General features: G+C 43.8%; 2 protein-coding genes across 4 annotated transcripts in view; both read left to right on the forward strand.

The window, feature by feature from the left end:
• Window positions 1-13,525, forward strand: part of LOC121917149 (uroplakin-3b-like) — a 14,529-nt gene extending 1,004 nt beyond the window's left edge. Inside the window, exons 1-7 of one of the 2 annotated variants that reach the window (XM_042442881.1) lie at window positions 2,504-2,559; window positions 2,952-3,256; window positions 5,573-5,722; window positions 7,536-7,758; window positions 10,073-10,149; window positions 10,634-10,763; window positions 11,798-13,525. In XM_042442881.1, the coding sequence (XP_042298815.1) occupies window positions 3,022-3,256; window positions 5,573-5,722; window positions 7,536-7,758; window positions 10,073-10,149; window positions 10,634-10,763; window positions 11,798-11,972 (990 nt within the window). In that variant the 5' untranslated portion in view covers window positions 2,504-2,559; window positions 2,952-3,021 and the 3' untranslated portion in view covers window positions 11,973-13,525. Of the gene's footprint in view, window positions 1-2,503; window positions 2,560-2,951; window positions 3,257-5,572; window positions 5,723-7,535; window positions 7,759-10,072; window positions 10,150-10,633; window positions 10,764-11,797 lie in introns of those variants that run through there. The other variant, XM_042442880.1, reaches the window with a different exon arrangement.
• UBE2G1 (ubiquitin conjugating enzyme E2 G1) overlaps window positions 1-13,531 on the forward strand; it is a 554,317-nt gene that overhangs the window by 128,470 nt on the left and 412,316 nt on the right. The gene's annotated exons all lie outside the window — the stretch shown is intronic.

Raw genomic sequence — 13,531 nt, forward strand, 5'->3', positions numbered from 1 at the left:
GACAACAGTTTCAGATGTAGGACACATTTTTAAAAAATGGAGGACACACAAAAATTGATGCTTTTTTAGAAATGTTAATATAAATTCATGTTTCTTAGGCATGATCAAAATGGAGGACATTTGGGCATTATTCCTAGACAGATGGCAGAAATGGACTTTCCTTTCTGGCCAGCCCCCTCTCCCCATTTCAAACAGCACATTTGGGCATTGAACATGGCTTTATTTTAACATTGCCTCTTGCATATTTCAGAGGCTTATTCCATAACCAAACCCTTTGGGTTTAACACTGAACATGGGTTAACATGGCTATGCATATCAAACATGGTTAAACAAAAAGTGGATTTGCCCTCGGTTTCAGGTGTCTTGCACCAACTATACTTCTCAGAAGTGTGTACTTGGTCAAGGGACTTTGGTTTTTCTTCATTTTGACTTGTTTTGTCTGTATTCCACCCCACTAAATAAAGGAGACATGAAATGGAGTTAATGGGTACAAGTTGTTAAACAAAAAAGTCTTGTGAGACTCTGTAGGCAAGAGGTGCACCATCTTAAGAACTGCATTAGGCACACTTAGGCTGCTGCCACACTGCAGAATTAAAGCAGTTTGACACTGCTTTCACTCTCATCACTCCATCCTATGGAATCCTGGGATTTGTAGTTTGTTGTGCTGCCAGGGCTGGGCTTTGAAATCTCAGGCATAAGAAAAGCAAAAGGCTTGGGCTGCATCTATACTGGAGAAATAATCTGGTTTGAGATCACTTTAACTGCCTTGTCTGAATGCTGTGGCATTCTGGGAATGGTGGTTTGTTCCAGCACCACAGCAAAATGGCAGTTAAACCCCCTGTAAAGCTCTCTGACCAAGGTGACCAATGCCCTCTCCTCAAAATGTAGGGCCCTCAAGCAAAAAATGTAGGACATGACCAAAAATAAAAGCTACAAACACCCATGTAATTATAAATCCATGCTTCTTAGCCATGATCCAAATGGAGGACATGTCCTGGAAAAGGAGGAGGATGCCTGGTCACCTTGTCTCTGGTCCAAAATACACTGCAGAAATAAAACATAGCTGGACTGAAATGCCCAGAGTTCCTCACCAAAGCTGCATCCACACTGAGGAAATAATCCAGTTTGAGAGTGACTTAACTGTCCTGGGTTAGTGCTGGTGAATGCTGGGAATTGTAGTACATTGTGGCCCCAGAGCTATCTCTGACAGAGAGTCCCATAACCCTCCAAACGTAGTTGAACTGCAGTGCCCAGAATTCCTCCCCAGGTGCATCCACACTGAGGAAATGCTCCAGTTTGAGACTGCTCAGTGCTGGGGAATCCTGGGAATTGTAGTCTGTTGTGGCCTCAAAGCCATCACTGACAGAGAAGTCTCAATGTCTCCCAAACACTAGCATTCCCAGGATTCCTTACCATTGAGTTAAAGCAGTCTCAAAGTGGGTTATTATTCCTGCAGTGTGTGTGAGAGATATAAAAGCTAGGGACTGGATCTCTGTGTCCAAAACACACTGCTTGGACTGCCAGGGCTCAGTGCTATGGAATCCTGGGAACTGTAGTTTATTGTGGCACCAGAGCTCTCTGACAGAGAAGGCCAAATGCCTCACAGACACCAGAATTCGAGAGCATTGAGCTTTGGCAGTTAAAGGGGTCTCAAAGTGCAGGGGGGGGGAGAGAAAAGCCAGGGAGTTTGAATGAGCAGCTCACCTCGGCTGTGGCTGCTCTGAAAGGAAGAGGAGGAGGGAGGGAGGGATGGACCCAAGGGAAGTGGCCAGGACCATCCGGAGGAGCCCCTGCTTTTCCTGATCATCGCAGCCTCCTCCCTTCCACCAGCAAGAGGCTCTGTTCCCAAGCGATGCCTCCTCCTCCTCCTCCTCCTCACCTCCTGGCCCTGAAGGCTCTTCCTGAGTCTGGCAGCAACCTCCTCAAACCGGGAAAAAGCTGAGTCAAGGAGGAAACCGTGCAGGGACGCCCCCTAGTGGTGAAAAACCGGGAATGTCCCGCTGGCAGGAGGGATATGGCAAGCTGTCGGACATTGGCCACAGAGTTGCGCTGGAGGACCTAGAGATCCCTAGAGGGAATACTCTACTAGGCCTTTGTAGCTTCTCCAGCGCAGTTCTATGGTCAGTGTCTGTCGGACGTTAGCCACAGAGTTGCGCTGGAGGACCTAGAGGGAATACTCTACTAGGCCTTTGTAGCTCCTCCAACGCAGTTCTATGGTCAGTGTCTGTCGGACGTTGGCCACAGAGTTGCGCTGGAGGACATAGAGATCCCTAGAGGGAATACTCTACTAGGCATTTGTAGCACCTCCAGGGCAATTCTATGGTCAGTGTCCATTGGACGTTGGCCACAGAGTTGCACTGAAAGACCTAGAGATTCCTAGAGAGAATACTCTACTAGGCCTTTGTAGCTTCTCCAGCGCAGTTCTATGGTCAGTGTCCGTCAGACATTAGCCACAGAGTTGCGCTGAAGGACCTGGAGATTCCTAGAGAGGTGTCCTCTCAGTTAAAAACATGGTGTTTTTGTTGTTTGAGGTTTTTCCATATTCACGGAATCCCTAAAGTAAGAAAGATGCGCATCAATGCTTCTTTCTGACCACTTTAATGTCGGGTTTTGTGCCACGTCATGTGAAATCGGTACACATGATTTTTCCGGGATATTCATGGGATAAACTCTTGTGTGATAAACTCCTATGATTCTCTCTCCTTTTCTTTCTCCTGCATTTTTGTGTACTTTACATCTGGATAAATTGTCACAAACTATTGTCGTACAGCTGCCTAAAGGCCAGGATATCAATCCCTTAAAGAAGCCAAATAGGAAGAAATGTGTCAATTATCATTTTTATTAATAAGTAATTATTATTTTGTTAATGATCTGAAATGCAATTCTTCCTCTTGACCGGTGATTCCCGTCTCATAGTTCTTGTTTTTAATTTGGTTTGTGTGTTTGGAAAGAACGAGACAAACCTGTTCGCTATCAGGGTCAAGATCCTGACATAGGAGAGGAAAAATGTGAAAAGGGAGCATGGGAAAGGACCGCCGGCGGGTAAAATTGATAAGGAGCAGTCTGTCCGGGTGGAAGGCACTCTTTTTGCCGATGGTGGTCATCGTCACTCGCACTCAGGACTGTGGGGTTCGGAGCCACTTGCCGCTTTGGGGAGAAGAAGCCTCTTTAGAGAGAAGAAGCATCCTCACCAAGATGACCCTTTTGCATCTACTTCTGTTCCTTGGGTTTGCTGGCAAGACTTCTGCACAAATAGGTGATAACTGTTTAGAAGGGGATAAACATATATCCACGATAAACATGGACATTAATTATTATTATTATTATTATTATTATTATTATTATTTTCTTATATTCTGCCTTTTTGCCAATACAGGGACTCAAGGCGGCGGGCAACAAGTATAAAACAATGCAATTTTAAAAAGCAGTCCAACAATCTTAAAATATATAAATATAAAAATTTTAATTATTTAAAAAAATGCAGCAGTTATAATTTAAAAATATAACATGTTAAAATGCACACCATTGAAAATGAAAGATAAATCAATAAATAGGATGATAAGAAATGCCAAGAGACGATCAGACACCAAAAAACAGAATGGTTTTACAAAGCCTGGGAATCTAAAAGATGAGAAAGGTTGGCTCTAAAAGGATAGATATATAATTTTGTATAATTTTATTTAAATGACTTTAAATATATATATATATTTTAAAAAAATATTTATTTAAACAAATTATTGAGTTACAGTGGAGCCTTGGTATCCATTGGGTTTTGGTTTCAGGCAAATCCATAGATCCCAAAATCCGTGGATGCTCAAGTCCCATTAAATACAATGGATATTAAAAGGTGACCCTTATATAAAATGGCAAAACCAAGGTTTGCTTTTGGGAACTGATCTATGTTAAAAAATACAGTCTGCCCTCCATATCTGCAGATTCTTTAGCTACGGATTCAAAGATCCACAGCTTCAAAACATTAATAATATGTTCCAAAAAGCAAACCTTGATTATAAGGAGCATCGTTTTTATGCCGCTGTTTTGAGCATCTATGGATTTTGGTATCTACAGGGGTTCCTGGAACCAAACCCCAGCGGATATTAAGAGCTTGCTCTATTTTCAAATGCTTTTTGGCATATACTGTATATATATATATATATATTTGCAAGCTATGGGTGCTTGAATCCATGGCTAAAGAATCCATGGATATGGAGAGCCAGCTGTATAATATGGCAAAATCGAGGCTTGCCTTTTGGAATATGTATATATATATATTCAAGTCGTGGATGTTTGAATCCATGGATAAAGAATCCGTGGATATGGAGGACTGGCTGTACTTAATATCCTGGTCCCCTTGTCTGCCTTTCACCCCTGAACATTTTCACTACCTTTTCATATTTATAATAATATAACCTTATATTATTTTAATAATCTAGAAAAGCAACTTTTCCAAACTCTCAGAAGCCTCCAGTCAGTAAATAGCCTGTCTGAAGGATTCTGGAAGTTGTTGTTGTTGTTGTTGTTGTTATACTATTTATACGCTGCCTTTTTTCCCTTTCGCAAGGCGGCTAGTTGTACCCCAATGTTTTGTTTCTTCCTCTTTCTTTCTCCATTGGTGAAATTTAGATTTCGGGGCAGGAGGATTATGTTGTTCTTGCTTGGAAAAGACTATGTCTTTAGAGGTAAACAATACAGAGCGACAAAAAGAAAACCCTTCCCCAAGGCGGTGTAAAAAGGCCTTTTGGGTTGTGTAAATAAAGAAAAATGTTTGATCAATATATAGAAGTTACACTGGGAGTTTCTTCCCATTATGGTCAGCCTATATAGGGACCAGCACCTTAGGCACCTTCAGAGTCTTAGATTTGCACAGTTTGGAGCTTCATTCAACACAGACAGGAACATCACATTCAGTCACAGCTGGACAGACAGCAGACCAAGACAAGATTGTATTTAATGCATGCAATGTATTTAATATTGCGAGGAAGGGTGGGCAACATGTGGACCATGCGACAACCCACCAGCCTTTTTGTAAGTTCCTCCTGGGCCTACTGCTTTCATCACAGTGTTGTCGTTGTGTGCTTTCGAGTTGTTTCCGATTTGTGGCTACTCTAAGAAAAAGACTTAGGGAGAGATTTGTAGCACCTTTGAGACTAACTGAAAGAAAGAAGTTGGCCGCATGAGTTTTAGTAGACTTCAATCTACTTCCTCAGATGCTTTAAAGCAGGGGTAGGCAACCTTTTTGAGCCGGGGGCCGGGTTGCTGTCCCTCAGGCAACTGGGGGGCCGAACTCAAAATGGCACCCAGAGCGGCGCGGAAAATGTGGCGGGGGCAGCATTCGGCGGCAGGACCGGGCTGGGGCCAGTCCCAAGGCCTCGCCGGGCTGGATCCAGCCTGCGGGCCGTAGGTTACCAACCCCTGCTTTAAAGCTTTAAATCTCCAGGTCAGGGCCTGGGAGTGGAATCTGAGTACGTATATTTCCTTGCTTACATTTGATCATGTTTTGATGTTTCTGGAGGTCATGCACAGCCACTACTTGGGGCTGAGGAACTCATTTGGTCTCTCTGGTTATTTTCAGAAGCGATCTCCTACACTCCTCGTATCTCCGATCTGAACATGGAAGGGAAGATCACTGCCAGCACCTTTGCCTTGGAACCACCAAGCTGCATCTTTGACCAGGTTGTCAATGCGTCGGACACCATTTGGGTGGTGGTTACTTACAGTAACGGTGAGTCGACGGTCAACATCCCAATGGGCTCAGATTCTCTACCTACATTGCCGTGACTTCCATCTTTAGATATCTTCCACAGTGTAGGAGGTTTCAGGGCCTGATTCACTCGTGTGCTCATTGCATCAAATATTTTCAAGCCATGGATGGCTGAATCCATGGATGAAGAACCCATGGATACGGAGGGCAGGCTGTACATTATTCGAATAACACTGAAGAATACAAGGAATAATTGTAAAATATAGTTTAAAGGACCATTCGCTGATGAATAGAGTGGGACCTTGTTATCCACTGGGGTTTGGTTCCAGGAAACGCCGTGGATAACAAAATCCATGGATGCTCAAGTCGCATTAAATATAAAGGCAGAGCAAAATCGTGTCCCTTATATATCAAATGGCAAACTTAGGGTTTGCTATTTGGAATTTATACTTTTAGACGTGGATGCTTGAATCCGTAGATTAAAAAATCCGTGGATAAGAAGAGCCAGGTGTACATAAATCCTCAGACCTATGGCTACATTGGTTCCCAAAATTATCCAGGGCTTTGCTCCAGAGGCCTGCGGATCCCTGGCTTGACAGAGACTGGAGTTGTCTTGGGAACTTCTGCTTTAGTAACTGGAAGATACATTAGTGTTTAACTACTTTGGGGGAATATTGTACAAGGAAGTATCTAATATCCATTCTTCTGGTCCCAACCCCAGTCCAATAAATCTGACATGAATCTGGGCAAAAGGATTGTGGGTGATTTCCTTGCGATTTTTAACATTGCACGACTACAGGGCTGGGCAAGCTCCTTGGAACCACTGCCAATGTTGCGTCCCATGCCCCTGGGACCTGCAGTAGGACATCTTCGTCTTTAAAAATGTATACTTCCCCCCTCAAAAATGGTAAGTGATAGGAACGGTGGCAGCTGGTGCTTCTGATGTCACTGAGATGGTGAATGCCAGGTCTGAGTCCAGGCTTTAAAGGTCTCCAATAGGCTAAAGTATAGCCTCAAACCACACTCCCTCAGAGTATAGTAGAGTCTCCTTCCTTAGAGGTCTTTAAACAGAGGATGGATGGCCATCTGTCAACGGGGATGCTTTGATGGAGAGTTCCTGCATGGCAGAATGGGGTTGGACTGGATGGCCTTTGGGGTCTCTTCCAACTCTATCATTCTATGATTCTATGAAATAGATTTAGCACCCTGGGCGGCAGATCGGCTTTGCAACCAATCGCAATGATGCCTAGTTGCCCAAGCGCTCAGGCGCTTCGGCGAGCCATTGACCACTAAAATAAACAAACCCAGAAAAACAGGTTTGAAAGACGCAAATGGGAACAAAAATAGCCCATGTCAAAATGCATCAAAGCAACTGACGTCACTGTGACGTCTAATCATCTAAGTGCTTGATTGACAGGCAATGGGAACGGGGAACAAAAAGGTCCGTGTCAAAATACAACAGAGAAATATCAATGGGAACGAGAACATGGGTCAAGAAAAACCAAGTCCCTTTTGTAATGGGAACGATGGATGTGGTGCGAATACGACTCGGGAACTCGATCCAAGCCAGACTCACAGCAAGATTTGTCGCTTTATAGCCCAGTGGGAATGGGGCCTCAGATCAACCTCTGGCAGATGTTGACCCTTCAGTTGCATTGGAGGACCTGGAGATTCCTCAAGAGGTGTTCTTTCTTTGTGAGGGACCACTGTAGTATATGACTCCTGCATGAGAAGACCTGCTGGATGGTCGGTTGGTCTGACTCAGTAGGAGTTCTTTCATGTTTTGAAGTAGCACATCACTTCAGCTCAGTGTTGTTCTTCCTTCACCCAACAGCCACCTTCAAATTTAAGAACCCAACAACTCCGAAGGATGTCCCGACATACGAAGAACTGTACACCACATACGGCTACATGACCATGAAGGCCACCCTTGACAATTACCCATGCAAGAAAGGCCAGGCAGGGCGCGTCCTCCGGATTGGCAATGAGTCTTCTTGTAAGAACGATGACAGCCGGACCCACTGCAATGGCCCCTTGCCTTCTCCAGGTCCTTTCAGGTAAGAACGGGAATGACCTCCACAGACTATACCTTCCAAGTGTCCCAATTTGGCTGGGACGGTTTCGATTTTTCCTCTCTCGTGCCACGTTTTTCAGCTGCTTTTAAAAGATCCCAGTTTCTCACCCTTCTTCTCGCTTTCCCCCTTTGTCCTCAGCTTACTCCAGTTGCTGCAAACTGAGCTCAAAGGGTGAAAGACAGAAAGGAAGGGACTTACAGGTTGCAGAGCTTGAACAAGGAAATTACAAAAGAAGACTCTTTTGTCTAAAGTGAAACAGAGATGAATTGAATTATATTCACAGCAGAGGTGTAAACAAAGACTATGGCCTGTTCCAGACTGCCAAAATTAAGCTGCTTTGGGTCTCTTTGGAGGTATGCTGTTTAAATGATGCATGGATCCTAAGAGTGCGGAGGTTGCGCCAAAGCCACACTCCATTCCTAAGCACCGGAGTGCAGCTTTGGTGCAGCTTCCGGATTCTTAGGATGCATGCATCATTTAAACAGCATACCTCCAAAGAGACCCCAAGCAGCTTTATTGTGGCAGTCTGGAACAGGCCCATATCTTCATGGCACACTACATATATTAATACAAGAACCCATTGTTACTGAATATATAACAGGGGATCTTCTCGGAGGCTGCATCCAGTTTCACACTGCTTTTAACTGCCATGACTCAGTGCTGTGGTATTCTGGGAATTGTAGTTTGTTGTGGCACTAAAGAAGGCTAAATGTCTCACAAAAGTACAGAATTCCAAAACACTGAGCCATGGCATTTAATGTGGCGTCAAAACGGATTATTTCTGCAGTTGCGGATACAGCCAGAGAGAGTTCTGAAACAAAACAAAAAGACTTTTGGTAAGCAGATATATTGCTTTCACACACATTTGGTCCAACTGGCCATTATAATTATTTTTAACTGGATTTAGTTATTCTGGATATGGCTGTTGGGGACATTTGAAACTCTCCTTGCCTCTGAGATATTCTGACTATTCTGAAGCCTGAGGCGCAGTTGGTTTCTCATACCTTGAGCCAATCCCTCTGCTAAGAGACGTCCATGCGAGGGAAGGTTCATTCAGCCAGATTTTCCACATTGCGGTCCATGTGAGCGGATGACATTTGAGACCAGAGCTGAAAGGGCCGGAGGGTGTAACCAGCTAGTAAAAGTCAATGACCTGGTTCCCTATCCTTAAATAATCACACAGGTATGAAAGATTCGAGAAATATCTCTGCTATGATTAGAAGATGGTGATGAATTACTTGGACTAATGACTCCGGAGGCCAGGGTTCAGATCCGTGCTTGACCATGGAAACCCACCAGGTTTCCTTGGGCAAGTCGCACACTCTCAGCCTCAGAAAACCTCTTGGGATCACCATCAGTCAGAAATTACTTGAAGGCACACAACAAGAAGAATTTCCCCAGCTCTTACTGGGAACTGTGAAAAATGGAGAAGTTATAAGCTGACCTGGGAGCACAGTCAAAGGATTTCATGGCCGGCATCCATAGGTTTTGTGGGCTTTGAGGGCCATGTTCTGGAAGAGTTTGTTTCTGATGCTGGCAAACGTCAGAAACAAACTCTTCTTGGACATAGCCCTATAGCCTCAAAACCCCACAAAAGCTACTGACATGGGAGGTTGCAGTTCTCTTATGACGATGATCTTTAGTCCTTAAAAATATGGCACATTGGTCCTTACAAGACATTATCACAACCATATCGCTAATCCCTAATGATGTATCAGGAAAAAAAGAGGAAATTAATTACAAAAGAAAGGACAAAAAGGATAGATGTGCATAAAAGTTTCGTTGGTCATATGTCTAGGTGCAGATGTGGGGGGAAATTACTGTCATGTAACCAGAATTAATTCCAGGAAAACAATGTCTCTCAACATAATGAGGAAGACTGTGACCAAATGATCTGTGTGCCTTCCTGGGGTGAATCTAGACTGTAGAAATAATTCACTTTAACACCACTCTAACTGCCTCGGTTCCATCCTACAGAATCCTGGGACTTGTAGTTTTGTGAGGCGCTTGGACATTTTGGCAGAGAAGGCTAAAGTTACAAGTCTCGGGATTCCATAAGCTGGAGCTATAGCACTTAAAGGGGTGTCAAACTGCATTATTTCTGCCGTGTAGATGCACTCTTGGTCTGCTGGCCAATTGCTAAATGTGATCAATATACAACTTTAAAGCCCCTGCTTTCCTCGCTGGGGGATGTGGGAAACTTTTGTCCAAAGCCAAGAACATTTTAAAGCTTTGGTAGGCAATTATTATTGAAGTAACCCTTCCCTCTTTCTCTGTTTTCCTTTCTCCTCTCCAGAGTGAAATTCCTTGCCATGGACACCAAAGGATCCATAGCAGAAACAAGGTGGTCTGCTTCTATTACGCTCCAGAAAGGTGCGTTAAAGGAAAAGAGACTGATGGGGAAAGGGATTGGATGATGAAAAAGACATAGCTATCTATGATTCTACGATCTTTTGATACCACTAGTTTTATGACGAAGCGAGCAGAATTAGACAATCTTAATCTTTGGGTTACAGGTTCTAGAATTCCTTCCTTGACTAGCAGCCATTCCAAGCCTTTCCTGTTTTCTGCTAGTAGAACGGTGTCATCGGCGTATCTTAAATTGTCGATGTCCCTTTAGTTTTCACACCTGTAGTCTAATCTTGCTTTCTATATGATATATTCTTCATGCAAATTAAAAAGATAGGGTAATAAAGTGCTCCCTCATCTGAAAACCGAAAACCATTCTGCTTCTCCGCATTCAGTCCTGCCGTTTTTAGACGAGTGACTTGACTCATCCAAACCAGTCAGAATAAAGAGGAGGTAACCCGGCTGAAAATTGTCATGCGGTGACAGCTTGCTTTATTGTCGGTTTCAGCTTTAGCCTGGAAAACGCTGGACACTTGGCCGGGACGACGTGAAGGAGACATGATTGTCATTACCGTTATTCTGTCTGCGCTCTGTGGAGTTGTCACCATTGGTTTCCTTGGCACTGTCATCTATGAATGGTAAGGGCCAATGCCTTGAATCCATATTGTCAAACTGCAGAGTCTCCAGATTTGTAGTTCTCTCCCTGCGCACTGAAATGAACATGTGCCAACTGTCTGCCAATCTATACACTATTTTACTTTCCATTTTGTTATGCCAAAAGGAAACAGTAAGGATGTTTTAATTTGGTTGCCACTCAGGGCTGGTCTTCATCTGAGGCATTTTACTGACTGATAGGTTGAATATTTATATCCTTCATATCAGAGGATTTCGAGGCAATGTATGTAATAAAATCAATCCAGACCATTTAAATGTTAAATCAGTATGAATGTGGTAGCGGAATCTTAGGCCTGTTCCAGACTGCCAAAATAAAGCTGCTTCAGGTCTCTTTGGAGGTATGCTATTTAAATGATGCATGCACCCTAAGAATCCGGAAGCGGCACCAAAGCTGCCCTCCAGTGCTTAGGAATGGAGTGTGGCTTTGGCGCGACTCCGGACTCTTAGGACCCATGCGTCATTTAAATAGCATACCTCCAAAGAGACCCAAAGCAGCTTTATTTTGGCAGTCTGGAACAGGCCATAGTGTTATAACTGTGTAGTGTGAAAAGACCCTAAAACAATGTCGTCTCTACTAGTCTAAGCTCTGAAGAAGAAGGAAATGGTAGGGCCACTGTGTGGACAAGATGCCGAAATGCTAACAAGGGACAAAGTAAAGGCAGAATTACTCAACGCCTTCTTTGCCTCTGTGTTCTCAGAAAAGGCAAAAGGTGCTCAACCTGAGGATAAAGGAACAGTGGAAAGACTAGGAGAAATGCAGCACAGAATAAGTAAAGGGATAGTACAGGAATATCTGGTTAATCTAAATGAATATAAGTCTCCAGGACCAGATGAACTCCATCCAAGGGTATTAAAAGAACTGGCAAATGTAATATCGGAGCCATTGGCAATAATCTTTGAGAACTCCTGGAGAACAGGAGACGTCCCAGCAAACTGGAGGAGGGCAAACCTTGTCCCCATCTTCATCTCTCTTAATTCTGCTTCTCTCTTTGAACAGTGTCAAGACCTGGAGGCAACCAGATGAAAACCAACAGGAGCCGCGCCAGGACCCGGAGCCCTCCTTTCAAGGCAGTCGCTACGACACCCACCACATCCCCCCGGCTCCGCCTGTGCCGCCACCTCCACCTTCTGCGGATGTGCCTAGTCCTCAACTAATTTCTACGTCGCATTAGATCCGTGATCTCACAAACCTCTTTGCTTCCTCCCTGTGGCTGCATCTACACCGCAGAAGCAATGCAGTTTGACACCACATTAACTGCTGTGGCTCCATGCTGTGGGATTCTGGACATTGTACGTCTGTGAGAGATTTAGCCTTCCTTGTCAGAGAGCTCCGGTGCCACAACAAACCTCTGGATTCCATAGTAAGGATCCATGGCGGTCAAAGTGGTGTCAAACTGCATTAATTCTGCAGTGTGGCAGAAGTCCAAGTGTCTTTCTGTATACTTCTGTGTATCTTTCATTGGTAATAGGCAAGCCCTCCAACTCCACCATCACGTTAAATTCTAACTCTGAAGAAGAGGTGGGACTCTTGTGGCCTTCCAGATGTTGCTGGGACTTGCTTTAGCCGGCAGAGTGAATAACAAGGGATACTGGGAGTTGTAGTCCAGCAACATCTGGAGGACCCCATAATTCCCCTCCCTGTATTTACCCTGAGTTGTTTGGTACCACTTTAACTGCCATGGATCTGTCCTGTGCAATCTGTAGTTTGATGAAGTACATAAAAAATATAGTGACAGATTGAGGGGAGGAACAGAATGAAAGACAGCAAGTATGGGAGTGTTTCTTTCAGCCTTTGCCATGTTCTCAAGCACCCTTCCCATTGATATCATTGCAAACTGTTAGTTCACTGATAAGCGGTATAGAAATGTACTCGCTATTGCTGTTGCTATTGCTGTCACCTATGCTCCCCGCATGCCCAAAAATACAAATAGAGGGAAGCTGCCATTCCCTCTCCCAGCACTTGCTCCTTATGGAAACACTGCAAACAGACACGGAAGACACAGCTTGGACTAGTTACCTTTTTTTGGGATGCAGAACTCCCAGAATCCCCCAGCGTGCGTGGCTACCAACAAAATGGTGTCATTCTGGACATAGGATAGCTTAGACTGGCCTGTATTCATAGGACACATCTTAGTGCTATATAATTTAGAGAAAGATAAGATAGCTTAGGATAGCCTAAGATAGGATACATCTTAGTGCTGTTTGATTTAGAAAAATACTTTTGCCTCCCAAAGCCGATTACTAACCTAACAGTGTATTGTGTATTGAATTTTAAAAACCAACACAATGCTTAAAAATATAAACCCATGCATACATCTATACATACAACCTCTTTGGTTATCTAGCTAACATAGTTGTTGCTAGTCTACAATTCTCCAGTCGTACAATCATAAGCAACCAACCTTACATACCTACTAACCATCTTTAAATTTGACTACACTGTTGTTGATTCTGTCGTCTAATTCCATTTAATGTCCCCTTGTCCTTTCACTGTCCCAGCCTTCTACCTTTCCTTTACTCACTTCCTTTACTTATCTCTCTTTACCTGCTGCTTTCTTTCTTTAATCTTTTCTATACCGATTCTTCCCTACTCTCTTTTCATTCGTCTTACTCTCTCCGCATCCTTTCCTTATTCTCTCCTTTCCCACTTTGCTTCTCTTCTTCTCCTTACATCTTCTATGACCATCCTTCCTGCTATCATCTTCTTCCCTCTTTCATTCTGTACATCCTC

The sequence above is a fragment of the Sceloporus undulatus genome, chromosome 11 (genome assembly GCF_019175285.1).
Source record: "Sceloporus undulatus isolate JIND9_A2432 ecotype Alabama chromosome 11, SceUnd_v1.1, whole genome shotgun sequence".
In the NCBI taxonomy this organism is placed as follows: domain Eukaryota; kingdom Metazoa; phylum Chordata; class Lepidosauria; order Squamata; family Phrynosomatidae; genus Sceloporus; species Sceloporus undulatus.